The sequence below is a fragment of the Sarcophilus harrisii genome, chromosome 3, assembly GCF_902635505.1.
Source record: "Sarcophilus harrisii chromosome 3, mSarHar1.11, whole genome shotgun sequence".
Taxonomy (NCBI): Eukaryota; Metazoa; Chordata; class Mammalia; order Dasyuromorphia; family Dasyuridae; genus Sarcophilus; species Sarcophilus harrisii.
In genome coordinates this window covers 388,159,141-388,177,482 of record NC_045428.1, presented here as the reverse complement: position 1 = coordinate 388,177,482, position 18,342 = coordinate 388,159,141, and the positions used below count along the sequence as shown (strand labels likewise).

The 18,342-nt window shown below is 35.1% G+C and overlaps 1 protein-coding gene across 1 annotated transcript in view; it reads right to left on the bottom strand.

Moving 5' to 3' along the window:
- FRZB (frizzled related protein) overlaps window positions 1–18,342 on the bottom strand; it is a 53,280-nt gene that overhangs the window by 28,758 nt on the left and 6,180 nt on the right. The window contains exon 2 of the mRNA XM_003764027.3: window positions 11,306–11,353. Coding sequence (XP_003764075.1) covers window positions 11,306–11,353 — 48 coding nt within the window. The remainder of the gene's footprint in view (window positions 1–11,305; window positions 11,354–18,342) is intronic.

Below are 18,342 nucleotides of genomic sequence, written 5' to 3'. Positions count from 1 at the left end.
GCTCTGCTGTTGGATACAGCTAATATTGTATTATATTAGTTACCTGTTTTTGACAGATTCCCATTTCTGAAGGGCAGTCAGTTTCTATTCAAGTAAGGTGAGCATTCCCAGCCCCCATGGCATCTGCTCCTTAACTAGCTTGAACTAGAACTTGAACTAAATGAGACCCTAGCTCCTGTTTAGATGGGAAGCATAGAAGCCAGCTTGAGCTAGACTGTTGCTAAGGGATGGCTCTTGTGTCTCTGCTTTTCCTAATCAAAGTCACCTAGCCTACATGGGGAAAACTAAATCAGAGAGGACCTGATTGAAATGACTTGTTTCTCTAGTCAAGATTGCTAGAAACAGCTTCGTCTCATAAAGCAAGAAGCACCCCTAAAGTATCAGAGAGGGGAGTAATTAGCCATATATGAAGACCAGCCTTTCCCTAGCTTCAGATTAATTGTTTCACCTGAGTATTAGTTCTGAGGTATGTGGGGAGAACTGGTTTACCAATGAGTGCTTTTCAGGGCTGCTTATTCACCTTTCCTGTATACACGATTCACCCAACTTTCACCTGTGGCTCCAAGAAGCTATAGCATGCAGCAAGTCACCACCAGGTAACCATCTTGGAAGATGACTAAAGCAAGTTGAGGGTAAACAACAAACCCATTGGGGAATTAGAGGGGTGTCTACTCCCAGAATGTGAAGACTTCCCCTGTCAGAATGGGCACATGAGAAAAATTTGTTCCCATGGCCTTGAAGGTAGCTGAAGCTAGGGACTTTGATGACTCAGGAAAGGAGTCAGGCTGGTAACTTTGTACAACTCTGCTTCACTTAAATCCAATTCACATGCAAGTGAAGACATAATCCATGATGTCATTGGCCTTCTTGGAAACTGAAGGACAAACATGTTCTGCACCCTGTTCAAGGATGCATAGGGATCACTAGAATGTCTGCCAATTAGGATTGCTTTGCCTTTGCCAGAGGTCCAAGTGATGAAACTTAATCCTGACATCAATAGCCAATCAAAAGAAGATATACTTATTTTTGCCCAAGATTTTGCTTTATCACTGGGCTAAGCCTCTTTATCAGTAAAATGTGGGAGTCAGATCACATGCTACCTAAGGTATCTTTCTATTCTAAATTTTATGAACCTATGATTCTGTTGTCATTGGTATTCTGAGAAAGAACAAAGCCAGTCTGATTGACTTACCAGTTGGAAGAAATGAAACATTGCATTTCCTTAATTGTGAGTCAAGAATATAGAAAGCCTTGCTATATGGATAAGATACTAGGTGGAAATAAGTGGGTACAGAGCTAAAGGATTCAGTGGAGCTTGATTTATTGTGACTTCTCATAACAACTAAGTATCAAATCTTAATAGTTCTATGTTTCCTTATGAGAAGCAGAGCTGCATTGACAAGACAATTATACCAATCAATTTTTGGTCACATCTGTTTCTGCTACACTCATCTAAATTTAGCCATAGTCCACTTCAACAGTGGGGCCAGAAGGTCTACCACATATTCATCTAGATTTTAATTTAGCAGGATTAAAAAAGGTCCAATAACCAAAGCAATAGCTATCCAAACCAGAATTCCCTCCTGCATAAAACTTTTTTTAAACCTAGAGAAATTTCAATTAAAAACTTATGAAAATTAAGATAATTACTTTTCCAACAAAGGTGAGCCACTGTGACTCAATTAGACTTCAATTTATCAGGTATCTACCATGAATTTATCATATATTATCATATGTCATATATATAAATGTCATATATTAAAGAATTTATCAGGTATCTACTATGTATAAGGCACTGTTCTGGATGCTAGGGCTATAAAAAGAAAAGGGGGAAAAAATCAGTTCTTGCCTTCCAATTAGGAAAAGCAGAGACACAAGAGCCATCCCTTAGCAACAGTCTAGCTCAAGCTGGCTTCTATGCTTCCCATCTAAACAGGAACTAGGGTCTCATTTAGTTCAAGTTCTAGTTCAAGCTAGTTAAGGAGCAGATGCCATGGGGGCTGGGAATGCTCACCTTACTTGATTAGAAACTGACTGCCCTTCAGAAATGGGAATCTGTCAAATCAGTTATATGTTTCATAAAAGCATATAACAATATAAAAGTGATCATTTGAGAAAGAAGACAAGCATAGCAGCAATTAAAATCTACCCAAAAGCTTGAAGATAAATCTTTCACCCAATTTTTTTCTTCCCCAAGGAAGTGTTGTTTATTCAAGACAGAGAGTAAAGGCACATAATTTAGAAGTACTTATAAGTATAATACTATATATTATAAGCTACATAATTTTGATTGTGTATCAAATCAAAATTGTGTATTTTCTCAGAATTTAATTTGAGTTAATTAAATAAGTTTTTTTTTAAGTTTCCCAAAATTATAAACTAAGGAAAAGTTTAAAATTAATATTTGTTTCATGTTCAGCAACATATGGAAAAAGGCAACAAATCTGACAGGAAAGTCTAAAATTTTATACTAAGACCTAAAAATGCAAGGATAATATTTGCTCAATTTAGTTATAAAAGCAAACCTCAAATGATTTGATTCATAGTAATTTGTAACTTTCAACAAGGAATTCTGAGATTGGGAAGACTAATACTATGTTAATAAGAAAAGGAAATTCTGTGTATTTCCTGGGGATTTATGTCTTTGGCAAACTAACAGCATGCCTTTCAAAAGTATTCTGGTCATCCAGGACATACAATACCCTAAGATAGGTTGTGTAAGTTTGAACACTTTCTTTCATCATTAAATGCTTCAATCACTCTCCAATAGTGTTCTTTAACAAAAAGATAGAGCAAATACCGGAAAGTCAGGATGTCTTTTATCCAATGCCAAATATCTAAATGAAAACTAAAAAAGATTCAGCCCAACATCTGAAAAAATTGTTTATTTTACACCACACAAAATACCAATTAATGTATCTGTCTCTGTTTCATTTTTTCATCTCAATGTTTGATATGATGGAGTTCCAGCTATATCTTGCATTCAAGTTCTTAGAACTATATCGTATAAGTGTGTTTAGTTTTTAAAAATTTTAATGCAGACATAATTTTTGTCTAAAATGACAAAATATCTATGTTATTTCAACCTACTCTGAATAGATTTATTATTGAGGGCCCCATTATCTTTCTAGTCACCCAAGTTCATGATCTCGATGTCATCTTTGACTCATTCTCTATCACTCTGCAATCCAATCAGTTGTCAAATCTTATTAGGTCTACCTTTACAATCACTTTCAAGCTCATCTCATTCACACAACCATCTCTCTAATTCAAGACCTCACCTATCAAACAGAACTTGGCCAGGGTATACTTTATTTTTCCAATCTCCAGATGAGGAAACAAAGACATAGCAAAATTAGTTGGCATGTCCAAGATTGCGTGACAGATTAATATGCTCCCAAGATGCATTCTTAGATGAATTTATTATTAATTCAAACATGTATCACACTATTTGGTACAGTGTACCAAAAACTGTACTTGATGGCTTGGAGAAAAAACACAGGTATAAACAACATAGTCCATGCCCACAAAGCTTACAATTTAAAGGTTTAATGATATGGCAAGTGTATCAAAAGGTAAAATAAAAGACATTTTCAAGACTATATATATGATATAAATATATATATGACATAAATAAATAAATGTGACAGAAAGTAAACATTTATTGCTCAAGATAAGGAAAATCAGTGAAACAGTCAAGGAAGGAGAAGGGAAAGGAATAAACATTTATTAAGTATACTATATAAATTCTTTACAAATATTTGAACTTCACAACAATGCTGGAAGGTAGGTACTGCTATTTTTCCCATTTTAAATAAAGGAAACTGAGGCATGCAGAGAATAAATGACTTGCCCAAGATCACAAAGCTAGCAAGTTTTCAAGATTGAATTTCAACTTGGGTCTAGAATAAATGGCATTTGAGCTCAACACTGAAGTTTAATGTGGATACATAAAGAATGGGAAGATTGCATGGGCAAAAATATAGAAGTAGAAAGGCACATCACAAATAACATTCATAAAGTAGCATATGCATCATTGTGGCTGAAATACAGAATTTGTGGAAGGGACTAGATTGCATCTAGTTACATCTGGATCATAGAAGAATGAATGATAGGTAAAGAAGTTGTCTTTTAAAGGAAAGAGGATATGACTAAAGATTTCTGAGCAGGATAGGGATAAGATCACAATGTTTCTTTAGGAATTTTAACCTGGTAATTAATATTAAGAATCTACTCAATGTAATAGCATCACAGGGAGAAATTAGAGAATAGGAAACCAGTTCATAAGTTATCACAATAAAATATGTATGGTAGAATTACACATGTTTAACATATATTGGATTACTTGCCATCTAGGGGAGGGGTTGGGGGCAAAGGGAAAGAGAAAAAAATTTGGAACACAAGATTTTGCAACAGTGAATGTTGAAAACTATCTATGTGTATGTTTTGAAAATAAAAGGCTTTATTTAAAAAGAGAAAACAAAAATAAACAAACAATGATTACACATTTCAGAGTAATTGTTGATCTATACTGGGATTGGTTTTTCCTAACTTAAGAGTTCATTAATGAAATCACAGGTCAAAAAACAAATGAATAAACAAAAAACCTTTACTTGATGAGATAGGGGTAAAGGACTAATATACTGAAATAATGCTGCATTGATTTTAACATCAAAGTTTAAATGGTGGAGTTTTCTGCTTTAACTAATAAATAAGAAAATTAATTTAAAAAAAAAAGGAAGTTACCACAAAAATCCAGACATTAGGTGATTAGAGAAAAATGAAAGGATAGAAGTTAAGCAATGTTCACATTTAGTAAAAGAAATTCACTAATTCAGCTAAGAAAATAGGATTGGTTGGAGAAGTAGGAGGAAATCCAGGGTAGTACAATATCAAAGCCAAAGGACAAGTGCCCAAGAGTGACAGGGTAGAGGATAAATGTAGTGTGTCATTTGCTGCAGAGATTAGAAGGAAAATGAGGACTGAGAAAATATTTGACTTCTTGGTTTACAACCATATTGGTGTGGTTTAGTCTGTTAGTTGTGCCTGAGTCTTTTGTGACCCTATCTGGGGTTTACTTGGCAGAGATACTGGAAAAGGTTGCCATTTCCCTCTCTAGCTCATTTTACAGATGAGGAAATTGAGGAAAACATGGTTAAATGATTTACCCAGGTTCACAGAGCTATTAAGTGTATAAAGCCAAATTTGAATTCACATTCTCCTGGCTCCAAGGTGGGCACTCTATCCACTGTGCCTCTCGCTGTCCATTCACAACTATAATCTTAATATTAATTCTGCTTATTTAGTATGAAATTTACCGTGAAATTATTTTTTCAAAGGAGGATGAGTTTACTAAAGTAAATCTGGAGGAGTTGGTCACTAAGTAGTAGGAAGAGAATAAATACCTTCTCTGTAGAGGAATAGTCTCCTCACTCAATCAACTCAAATTTATTAAGCACCTATTAGGAATCAAGCACTGTGCTAATTAGTGAGAATGTTAGGGGAAAAAAAATAAGGCAAAAGATAATCCTTCCTCTCAAGGAACTCATAATTTGAGAGGCTATGAAGGGCTGCTAGGTCTACCAAAATCACAGCATATATTACCAAACAGGATATGACTGCGTAGAGCTAGCAACAAAATCTTAACTAGAAATAACTAGATCTGGCACTAATTCAGTTGCTTTCAGAGGTCATGGAAGGAGTGTAGAGGGCAATCCTATAATAATAGCACAATTGTTCCAGAAGAATGAGTCACTTGTGCCACTACAGGAGTGAGCAAGGAGGTGGAAGAAAGAGAGATGGGTCTCAGAAGGAGTTGTATCACCAGACTACATGGTAAGGCAAAGAAGGGATTACCATGGATGGAAGACTCCACCTTCCTCCAGCCCTGGGACAAAGTCCTTTTTACCTATCTTTATGCTTCCTCATAGGTTATCCTACCTTCACCTTCTGGTGCATGCCCCAGAAAAATGTAAACTTTGATCCCTGAAACCTCCCAAGATATCTTTGGATTTATTTGCTAGATTCTTTCTTAAGGACCATACCTTAAAACCAAATCACCCTGACTCTCATAGATTGAACAACAATAGGTTCCAGGCTAAGCCCCACTTAGTTGTTTAGGCCTTGATTTGCTCAGAGTGAATGGAAATAGAAATCTTTTCTGTTTTGGCGAGTTACCCCAAGGCTCTTTCCCTCCAAGATAGATTTTTTTAAAGATGTAAAAGAGGTCCTTCTCTGCCTCGTTTCTTATCTACCCTTAATCACTGATTGGGCAGTTGTCTCAGTCAAACTGAGTCCTGGTAAAGCCCTAGTTAAAAAGGCCTCCCTCTCCCACTGCATCTAGGGTCATCTCCAGTTGTCCTGATCTATGCCCTGCTCCCAAATGGCTCCTGAGAAGATAGGTGGGTGACTTTTGTACAGCTATCTTTCACTTAAATCCAATCCACTTGGATGTCGTGGCATCACGTCCCTGATGTCATGGTTCTCTTCAAGAAGGAAGGACAAACAACAAGAACTCTGCTTTCCAGAGAACTTCCCTTAACACCTTTTTAACTGACCTAAGCAAGAATCTACTAAACAGAAAACCAGAAAGAGGGCAATTTTCTGAACCCAAAGCTAAAGGTGCTAATGATTTCCTTAATGCAAAAAGGATCATTTAGTTATAAAATCAGAAATTGAGCTGAAAATTAACACAGAAAATATCAGTCCCAGCCACCTCATTTTATAAGGTGAAACTGAGGTCCTGAGAAGCTTGTTCTTGTTCTAATGAATTTTTAATTACACCTCTTAAAATATTTCCTTCCTTAGAATATTTTACCTATTGGATCATAACATCAGGGAGGTGATTCCATGACATGCAAGTGAATTGGATTTAAGTGAGGAATAGCAAGGTCACCCGCCTGGCTTTTCCCTCCAGAGTCATATGGGTACAGTGGCCAGATAGAGATCAAGAAAACTGGAGATGGCCTTGGATAATTAGTATAGTATAATGGAAAGAGCAGTAGATTTGAAGTTACAGTTGCTGGGTTCAAATCATCTCTAATACTTACTAGCTATATAGCCTTAAGCAAGTTACTTCATATATTCATAGCCTCAGTTTATTCATCTATAAAAATGAAGCAGTTCACTTAGTTCAAAGGCTCTCAACTATTTTATGTGATAAGCTCCTTTGGCAGTTTGGTGAAGCCTTTGGACCCCTTCTAAGGCATCTAGGTAGTACACAGTGGATAGAGTGCTGGGCTTGGAATTAGGAAGACCTGAGTTCAAATCTCATGGAAACAATGGACATGAATTTAGACGGACTTTGAGTGAGGAGTATAAAAGGGCCTGCCTGGTGTGTTATAGTCCATAGAGTCACAGAGTCAAACACAAACAAATGCCTGAATAACAAGTTCAAATCTTGATTCAGAGACTTACTGGCCAAGAGACCTTGGGCAAATAATTTAGCCTTTTTCAGTCTCACTTTAGTGGGGATGAAGAAAAGCAATTTGTCTCCCATGGAGATCCCATGAGTTAATATTTATAAAGCACTTTCTGGCACATAATAGGCATTAATTCAATGTTTATTCCTTTCCACTTCTCAGAATATAGTTGGTGGCCTATTCATAACTGAAGGAAGTGTAATTTTCAGCCAACAGGTTAGTAGAAATAAAGATGATTTTTTTTTTCCATTTAAGTTCACAGACTCATTGAAATAAACCCAAGAAGGGTTCCAGGTTAAAAACCTTTGAATGAGTTGATTTCTAAGGTCCTTCTGTCTCTAAATCCAGTGTATATTGGATCTATAAACATAAAACCAAGATTCATTGCTTTGTCACCTTGAAAGGAGATATTCTTAAATGTGATGGTGATATAGAACACCTCTTAAATTTTGTTTTAAATCACAAATAGAAAACGGTACAGAGTCATTACCCAAAAACACAGGTGTTAACTTAGGGTCAACTGGAAAAGCAGCTCTCTTTTTTTCTTTAATTCTCCCAAAGGACACATTTGAATTTTTGTTTGACATCTGAGTGCAGATAAAGTATAATTTAATCAAGAATAGGAAGGAAGGAAGGAAGGTCTAACTCTAGAACTCTATATAAAGGCAAATTAATTCTTTAGAACTAAAAAAAAAAAAAAAAAAAAAAAAAAAAAAACAGGGTCCGGTGTGCATTGCAAACTTTGATACTTCCTGTTTCATCACAACCACCTTGGACTGTTTCCTTACTCCCCAGAGTTTAGTTTGAATGAAGTATGTTTTCTCATTGAGAGTATGTAAAAGTGTCCCCATGAAATTTCACAACCAAGATGGAGAGGGTTTGTTTGTCTTTAATCACATGCATTTCATCAGGGAACAAGAATAATTTTATAAATCCAGAACAGTAAACATAGAGAGAGACCCAGTCTGCATTTGGGGTTGTTTCACTCACTAATTGCCATGTTAAAAAAAAAAAAAAAAAAGGAAAAGGAAATGGTGCCAGTGTATAGTGCCAGTGATTCAGATCCTTTAAAAAAAAAAAGTTGAAATATTACAGGGGCTCTGTATGTTGCACTGCTGTGTTGTCACCATGGTTATGCTCTGAGACCCATTCCAACCATAACTTCTGGTCAAACAGATCAGTACAGTCCATCTGAGAGGCATGGAGCAGTGCTCTTGGAGTTAGAAAGACTGGCTTTGACTCCTAGCTTTGCTGCCTATTAGCATTATTAGAATAACAACCAGTCCCTTCACTTTTATGAGCCTCTTTTCTTAATTGAATTCAATTCAAGGAACATTTATTAAGTATCATGTTAACTTCTCTTTCCCCTCACCTCTTGGATAGAAGAACAGGCTAGCTGGGTGCCCTTCATACTTGCTTTCCTTTCACCCACCCCTTGCCTGACTCCTGAGTTGTCCAGACGCCATAGGTGACCCAGAAGGCAAGGGCTAATCCTAATCATCTGAGTGAAGCAAGAAGGAGTGACAGCTGCTCAAACATCTTTTTAGCTTTTGTCTAATCAGCGTTGTCAGCTAAAACTTTCATGAAATGCAGGACCACTGGCCCCTACCATGTATTAACCAGTTCATCCTAAGGTCCACCAGTCCTTACCATCTACTCAGAACCTTTCCCTTCATTGTTTTTCGTCTGCTGATGCACCCTGACGACTCCTAAATCTTGCTCTAAGCAAGATCCCTGAAAGACCTTTTCTTCCAAGCCTTTCTGACCCTCTGCAGCTGAATTTTCATACGTACAGTCCCAATAAGAGTGTGAGCTCCTTGACAATAGGGATTATTTCCTTTTTTCTTTTTGTAACTCCAGCATATAACCTGGTACTTAGCAAGGCCTTACTAAATCTCTTTTTATTCATTCATTTGTTTATTCACATACTAGGTGGTAGGTATACAAAGAATAACAATAAAAAAAAAAACAGTTCTTACCCTCCAAGATATTAAATTTTACTGGAGGAAAACTACATGAATGCAGATAAGCAAATACAAAGTAATTTTTTTAGAGGATGAGGGTAGTCCTTTATGTTAACATATAAAGAGATTTCTTATCTGTTCTGAGGCCTTTTTTGTGAAATCCTTTGTGGGGTTTTTTCCCCCAGAGTGCTATAGGAAGGACTCTATCTCTTCCCTAATGCTACCCACATCTGCACCAAGTCCACCCTAGATGAAAGGTAAAAAGGAAAAAACAAAAAAGTTTGTTTTTTTTTAAAAAAAGCCTGAGAATACCCTGCTGCTCTTTTACATGCCAAAACTAAGCATTAACTTTTCTAGTAAGAATTTGTACTTAATAGATTCCAAGACCATGTCGGAGACAGTTCTAATGACAGGAGACCACAAGAGTTTTGACACTTTTTAACATTGTGAATGCACATGTTCTTACCCTTTAGGGAGAAAAAAGTCATACTAATTGCATTGGTGGCAGAAAATTCCCCTGAAATCACTCCTGCCTCTCAGGATCATTTTGAACAAAATGCTTTGGAAATCATCATTACTATAGCTTATATTGTCAAATATTTTACAAAATGCTTTTACATATATAATCCTCACAATGACCATATGACAGAGAGTAGTGTAAGTGTTATTGCACCTGTTTTGCAGATGATTAAACTGAGGCTAAGAGAGGTTGACAAAGCCAAGAATCAACCTCAGGCCTTCTAAGTCCATTTCTTCTGTTTATCCAGTTATATGATACTATCTCTTTTTTTCTCTTTCTAGAACTATTCCACTGAGGCTAGAATTTCAACAGACTTGGGATGGAAAGTGTTATCTATACACCGAAAGAGAATTATGGAGACTCAATATGGATCAAAGCATAGTATTTTCATCTTTTTTTGTTGTTTGTTTGCTTGCAGATTTTTTTCCTTTCTAATAGTTTTTCCCCTTTTGATCTGATTTTTCTTGGGCAGCAGCATTACAAATATGGAAATATGTTTACAAGAATTGCACGTGTTTAATCTATATTGGATTGCTTGCTCTCTTGGGAAGTGGGAAGAGAGGAGGGTAGAAGAAAATTTTGGAACACAAAGTTTTGCAAAACTATCTTTGCATGTGTTTGGAAAAATAAAATACTATTATTTTTTTTTAATCTGGGCTAGACATACAAGAAAGTGGAAAGACTGCCAGTATTGGAATCTAGAAAATCTGGGTTCTGCTTCTGCTTCTGACATATGCTAATCATGAGTAAATCCATTCATATTAGGTGTCCTTGATCAATTCTTTGAGACAAATGATAACCTGTATCAGTAGTGGTTTCCACACTAGAATTTCCATACCCTTGTTAAAGTATAAGTCTGAATCTCTTCTTACACTCAACAGCAAATGACAGAGTCCTATAAGTATTGGTCACTCCAATCATATTACCATGTAATATTAAGATTACAATGTAATACTAAGATATTAATTGCTTTATTAAAAAAAACACATTGAAATTATTCACAGAACTGTCCTAATGCTGACCATAATGATCAATGTCTTTTAACCAGGTTAAGACTTTAAAAAAAAATCCCAAAGAAATTTGAATATATTCTTAAGACAAAATTATGTGTAGTTTTTATCATTTAAAATACAAATGTGCCATGCAGTTCTTTAAGGAAAGGATGAAAAGTAACGTTAAAACAAAGACAATTGATATAACCCTCTACCCCAATGGACCATAAATTTGGTTTCTGACTACTTAAGCTTAGAGTTGCAAAGTTACCATTTTACACAATATATTTTCAGTTTCAATAAAAATGACTTTTTGAAAAAAAAAGAATTTGCTTACATTTAATGCTATTAACTAAAAGAAAAATAAACATACTCAGAATGCAAGTATTTAACAGATAAGATACTCACCAGGGCTGGCACCTCTACAGTTTCCATTGCCAGAATCCATAGGAAAATCTGCAATTGATTCATGAAACATGTAAAGATTTATTAGTAAACTTGTTTTCAGAATGTTGGCATTAACCCACAAATATTGATTAACATGTAAGGCACTGTTCTATAGTATCAACTTGACCCTTATTTTGGCTCAGATCCTTTCCTTCTTCCTTAGTTCCTTCTATCTCCCATCTCACCCAATCTATAATTGCCACAGCCAACCCTACTCCCAAATGCTGATGGATACATAAGTTTTAAATTGTTCCATTACCAACCTGGGCTAATCTCTCCTTCCTTCAGCAATCTAATGGTCCCTCTACTGCCAGAAGTTCCACTATATTAGTGCTAGACTTACAGCAAATCTAAGTAATAAATGATAGCCTTACTGACGTTTGAAACTTCTGAGCTCAAGTGATCCACCAGCTTCAAACTCCCCTAGAAGCATAGAAATGCCCCACTATGAAAAGCTATCCAGTATTCTCTTAAAGGGATTTTGCTACAGTATGAATAATAGTATACAAGTGAAATTGAAAAATATCCACCTTATAAGAACTTTATCAGATAGATGGTAGAAATGTTATTATTCAAGGAGCAATTAGGGGATACAGTGGATAAAGCATAGGACCCGAGTTCAAATCCAGTTGCAGAAACTTCATAGCTGTCATTTACGCTATTTGCCTCAGTTTCCTCATCTGTAGAATGAGGAAAATAGTATCACCTACCTCCCAGTGTTGTTGTAAGAATCAAATGAGATAATAACTGTAAAAACAATAAGATTAGCACAGTGCCAGACATAAAATAAGTACTATGTAAATGTTATTTATTCTTATCCTTCTCACCATGAGAATGAGGAATGAGGAAGCTGAGGCTCTGAAAGTTTAAATAACTTGTCCAATGTTACATGGCTAGCAAGTGTGTAAGACTGACCCCCAAGTTTTCTAACTTTTAAATCCAGTCTTTGTGCCAATACATGAGGCGAGCTCTAGGAAACATTAAAAATTAGATCTTCTTATTAAAAAAATTAAAATAATAGCAGCTAACATTAATACATAAGGCAAAGAATTGATCTCATTTGATATAGCTGGGTCTCAAGGAAGGGAAGATGGAGGTCAAGCTCTGTCTTTGACTCTCCAGTGACTCCCTAAGACTTTATGTTGAAGTTGCCTCTTCACATTCACATTTGGAATTTCCTTACTAAGAATTCAAATGATCTGATAGATGAAGGACATATTTATAAAGCTCTAGGCACAGTATCTGGCACATAGTAAGCTCTTAATATGTGTTTATTCCTACCACTAGCACCACCCCACAACTCTTCCCTGAGAGTTCCTGACACCAAAGAAAGGTCCAGTAAAATAAAAAATAAATAAATAAATAAAACAATTAAAAATACTGTCACCAATAGATAGTACTTTAGGTTTTATAATAGTGACATTTATAAATGCAGTAAATGAAGGGTAATATATACTAAGGCTGAATGCTTACATTTTCTAAATCTGTAACAATGAATTCCATTAATATTATATCTATTTATTTTAAATGATTTTTAACATTCCAATTTATTTGATTAAATGAAAATTTTTTCATTATACCCAAGAAAGTACATATTTTCCTAAACTTGTATAAATTCACCTCAGCTTTGAGTTTTGGGGGGAAAAATGCAATTCTCATTCTGATTTTTTGGTTCCAGCTCAATGAAAATTTGAATTTGAGAATTCAAATAATGTGACCATTTTCATGGGATTTGTTATTTGCATCAATGAGATCTGGCTGTAAATAATATCTTATTTACTTTATCCTAGAAGGAAAAGGAAGAAAAAGGATTTGAAGCCAAAATAATTATCTACCTTTCCTAAGAAAGGATAGGCAACTTTAGGGAAGGCAAGCTCTTCTCTCTGTGTTTTAGATTTCTCTGAGAGATGTTTTAGTTTATTGTTGGCATAAGGTGAAGAGTAAAGTGGTAGAATGTATAATCTAGACCAGTGGTACCAAACTCAAGTAGAAATGGAGCCACTAAGGTCTACATAAGGATCTCTGCAGGCCACAATATGATTTCGACAACCAGATATTAACATTATCTATGTTGTATTGTATTTTTATTTATTTTGTTAAATATCCCCCAATAACATTTTAATCTGATTCCTTCAAACCATCCTCCATATTTGACATCTATGATCTATATGAATGGCCTCCACAATTTTTTATTATATCACTCCATTGGTAAATTTTTTTCCATGACCCCAATATGTGTCTACTTGCGTACTTACAAAATGTATGCATATATTACTCTAGCAGTCTTTATGTGCCTTATGAAGTAAATGACATTTAAAGTTTTAAAGGACAATATGGTAAAAAAATAAATAAACTGAAGTTTATTGAGTAGTAAAGTGACAAGACTAGATCTGAGATCTAGGAAAATCATTTTGACAGCTCTGTGGTAAGAGAGACTTAGGATATGAAGATCAATTAGGAGTCTATTGTAATAACCCAGGTGAGAGGTGAGAAGTTACTGAACTATAGTGATATCTATGTCCATGAAGAAAGGGATTTATATGCCAGATGTGGTGAGAATGGAAATGCCAAGATTTGGGACAACTGGGGTACATGAGGTGAGGGGGTAAAAAAGAGTAAAAAATTGAGTTAAATTTGAATATTTGAATGATGAGAAGACAACAGATTCAAGAAGTTCAGAAGAGGGAAAGAGAATGAGATATATTGTAAATATTGTAGACATTGTGTTTGAAATGCCTATGAGAATCATTTTTAAATAAGTACTTCATATTGTAGATATAGAGTTCAAAAGAGGAGGGGGAGGGAGCCTGGGATAGGGTCTGGGAGAGGAAGAGGGAGGGGAAAAGGAAAAGGAGAGGAAAAAGAAAAAGGAAAGGGAGAGGGAAAAGAAAAAGAAAAGGGAGAGGGATATGGATGCTGATAAGAAAAGGAGATTTGGCAGAATAATTTGACAGCTAGGGAGATGAATTAAATGAAAGCAGAAAAGAGACAGTAAGCACCAGAAAAGGAGGAATGCTCAAGAGTGTCAAATGCTGCTAAAATATCAAGAATGATAGAGGACTGGTGAAAGACAATAAAACTTGGGAATTAAAAGATCACTGAAAACTTTGAAGAAAGTTGAGAACTTGGAAGCCAAAAAGAATAGTTTTTTTTTGTTTTTTACAGGAAAATAGGGATATTCAGAAGAGAGGTCTGCTTGGAGTTTTGTTTTGTTTTAGAGGGGACATAATGCAATTACAATCCATTCACTCTTGCTTATCTCTTCCTGTGAATCCTCATTAAAAATTATAAGTGAAAGAGAGGAAATGCTTCTTCCAATATAAGAAATTATTATATTCAAATATAGTCAGTCAGTCAAAATACATTAGGCACATATTGTGAACTAAAAATTATGCTAAGTGCTAGAGATATAAAAGAAAGACAAAAACACAAAAAACAAAAGAACAAAACTTACTTTCAAACCTCAGATAAATGAATTTTGGGTTACTATCCTTTTGAACTATCAAGGCTGTTACTCTTATTTCCTTGGCATAAATGAATGAGAATTGATTCCCCTTCTTCCCATAATATAAATGAAAAGGGACAATTAAATACAGTAAACATTTATAAGGGACTACTATGTGTGAAGCATGCTGTTTAAGAACCTGGGAATACAAAGACCAAAAAAAAGTTCCTTTCCTTAAGGAGTTTACACCATATAGAGGAGGAAGGGATTCAACACATACATGGCAAAGTAAATAGGAAGTAAGTTGGTGAGAGAGGAATATATCAACAAGAAGGAGGAATAGGGGAAGCTTTCAGCAAAACTGAATGAATAAAGATTCTGAGAGACAAGTTTGAACAACCATGTTACTAAATGTCTATTTTGTGCTAAGCATGGAAAATACAAAGATAAAATAAAAATCAATTCCTATTTTCCTGATCTTACCTTCTACTGGGGGCTGCAACACACAAAGATGAGTAAATGTAAGCCCTTAATTATAGGAAGTCAGATGGTACAGTGGGTATAATACTGGATTTGGAATCAGGAAGATTCATCTTCTGGTTTCAAACACTTGCTACCTTAAACCCCTATTCGTCTCACTTTCCTTATCTATAAAATGAGCTGGAAAAGGAAATAGCAAACTACTCCAGGATCCTTGCAAAGAAAACTCTAAATGAGATCACCAAGAGTCAGGTATGACTGAAAAAACTTATGATTATTGTTTTAATTCATTATAAGAATGCAGCCAATGTCTTCATGAATGAAATTTCATTTCTTACCAGGTTTCACTGTACCTCTCTGCTTCTCAGTCCCAGATTAAAATAGTTATAGGATAAACTGTGGTGTACTCAGGGCTCAGAGATCCTGAGTTTAGTTCAATTTAGTACTTCTGTAAATCTGAGCAAATTCTTTTACCTCTATGGGCCTCAGTTTTCTCATTTACCAAATTAACATTTGACAGATTTAAATTTAAATCTCTAAATTCTCCCTATCTCTTAATTTAGTAGTCTATGCAAAGAATTAGCCATAAATAAAACTAATTATATACTGACATAGAATATTAACAGCTATTTTCCCTTTTTACCATCCAAAGTAATTTACAATTTCTATAATTTCAATTACAACCAAAATAATTTACTTATGATTTCTCCAAAGGAGAAATAATAAAGCCAATTTTCCTTTTGTCTTAAATTTTCCATTTCTTTAGATTATTCCATTTCCCCCCATTCTCTTAACAACCTTGTGTATCACACTAAATAATTCTTCCTTCTTGGTATTAATTCCCTCAAATATTTTTAGACTGGGGCTAAAGAAAAGGCTCTCTGTTTTTCCTGGAGTAGAGAAATGATTCAGCTGTAGTTCATACATGTGAAAGTTTGCTTCCCTTAGATTCGGCCAAGATCAGGAAGACCTTAAGTAATCACTTGAGCAAAAGATTTAGTAACATAAATTATCGTGATCAACAAAGCTAAACCTAGTGGACAAATGAGTAGAGAACCTTTGACAAAATGAGTATGCTATGTAAATCAATCATTAATATCAATATACCACAGGTGATTTTGCATACTTTGTCTCAATGTTTCTGAGATAAAACAAATTGCTTTTAAGGGGTTCCCTTGAATCTTAGATTCACATCTAACTGCATAAAGTAATATTCTAAAACAAAAATAAGGCCTACCTCTCCACTAACATCCCAACCATGAGACATATTTCTGAACAGTTATAGATTATACTTATATAATACCTACAAAATTGATTGAAAAAGAAAACTCCAGATGCAACTTGTAGGCTTATCTATATGACAAGAAACATTTGGTTTAGCTTAATTTTTTACTGAATTTATGCACTAAATGGGAAAAATTAATCAATTACACTGTCAATTATGCACATAGGCACTCCTAGAATAAGCGTTTGGCTTGAAGAAGTTTTATTATAAATTATTTTTGAATTAGTAGTAGGATGTAAAGATTCTCTGTACTAAATTAAAGTGACCAGTTTTGTCCATTTTCAAATAGTTCTTTTTTTTTCTAACAACCTATAAAGTTTAGGTTTAAAAAAGTTTATTCTTTAAAATGGATAACACTATATGGTCCTTGGCATAAGAGACAGCTAGGCGGTACAATGGATAGAGCACCAGACTTGGAGTCAGAAAGATCTGAATTCAAAAGTAGCTTCAGACATTGGGCAATGTGACTCTGGGCAAGTCACAAACTCTGCCTCCCTCAGATCCCTTAACTTTAAAATGGAAATAATAGAATCTACCTCCCAGGTTGTTGTGAGAATCAAATGAATAATATTTGCAAAGTACTTTGCAAATCTTAAGGTTTTATATAAATGCCAACTGTAAGGAAATGTCTAGCATGTCTAGTATGAAGATAGAGGCCAGACAGAGCAGGATCCAGGAGAGCTGCTTCTTATAGCTTCAAACTGAGAAGTATATAAGTTACTTCATAAACTACCATAAACAAACTAATTTGGGGAAGGGAAGGGAAATAAGCATTTATGTAGTGCCTATTATTTGCCATGAATTAGGCTAAGGCTTTTCCGTAACACCTCCCTCACAATAATCCTGGGACATAAATTCTATTATTAGCCCCACTTTGCTATGGGAATCAGAGCAGAAGTTAAATGACTTACCTAGCTAATAAGTATCTGAGGCAGGATTTGAATCCAGGTCTTCCTGACTATAAGCTCAGCATTTTATCTGCTGTATCATCAAATGTCCCAAATCTAATTGGTGTGCTTTTAAAATTACAATGTTTAAGTTTAGTCAAGAGGCAGTGAAAAATAACCAATGGGAAATGGCCTTGAATCAGGTGGCCAAGACTCAAGTTCAAAACTTACTTATAACCTACTCATAAGACATACTACCTCAGGGATCCTGGACAAGTCACTCAATCTCTTCCTGCCATGTATACTCTCCAAAAGTATACATTACAGAGTATGAACCTGTATATATTGGTTAGTTTCCTTCATGGACTTTTCTGTACCATTGAAATCACAGGTCCCTTAAAAAAGGGAGTGGGAGTATAACTATTTAGGAGGGTAATAAGCATTTATTAAGTGCCTATTCTGCACTTATAAGAGTAGTAGGCACTCATAAATATTATCTTATTTGATCCTCACAACAATCTTGGGAAGTAGGTGCTATTATTATCCCTGTTTTATAAGAAATGAAGCAAAGGTAAATGACTTGATCAAGATCATACAACTTGTAAGCATCTGAAGTCACATTTGAATTCAAATCTTCCTGGCTCCAGGTTCAGTTTTCTATCAAATGTACCATCTAAATATTTTTTTTTTTATTTAATAGACATGGGAGTACAAAAACAATTCTTTGTCTTTACATAAGAAATGCATAACAAATCAGTACTAGGCTTCCTCAGCTTGGCACTGGACCCCCAATATAGGAGGAGACAGATTTTTCTGCATTAAAAGAAAACAATTAACCAGATAAAAACCAGGACACCAGATTAGATAATCTGATTTCTAATTGGAGGAAAGATTAGAGATT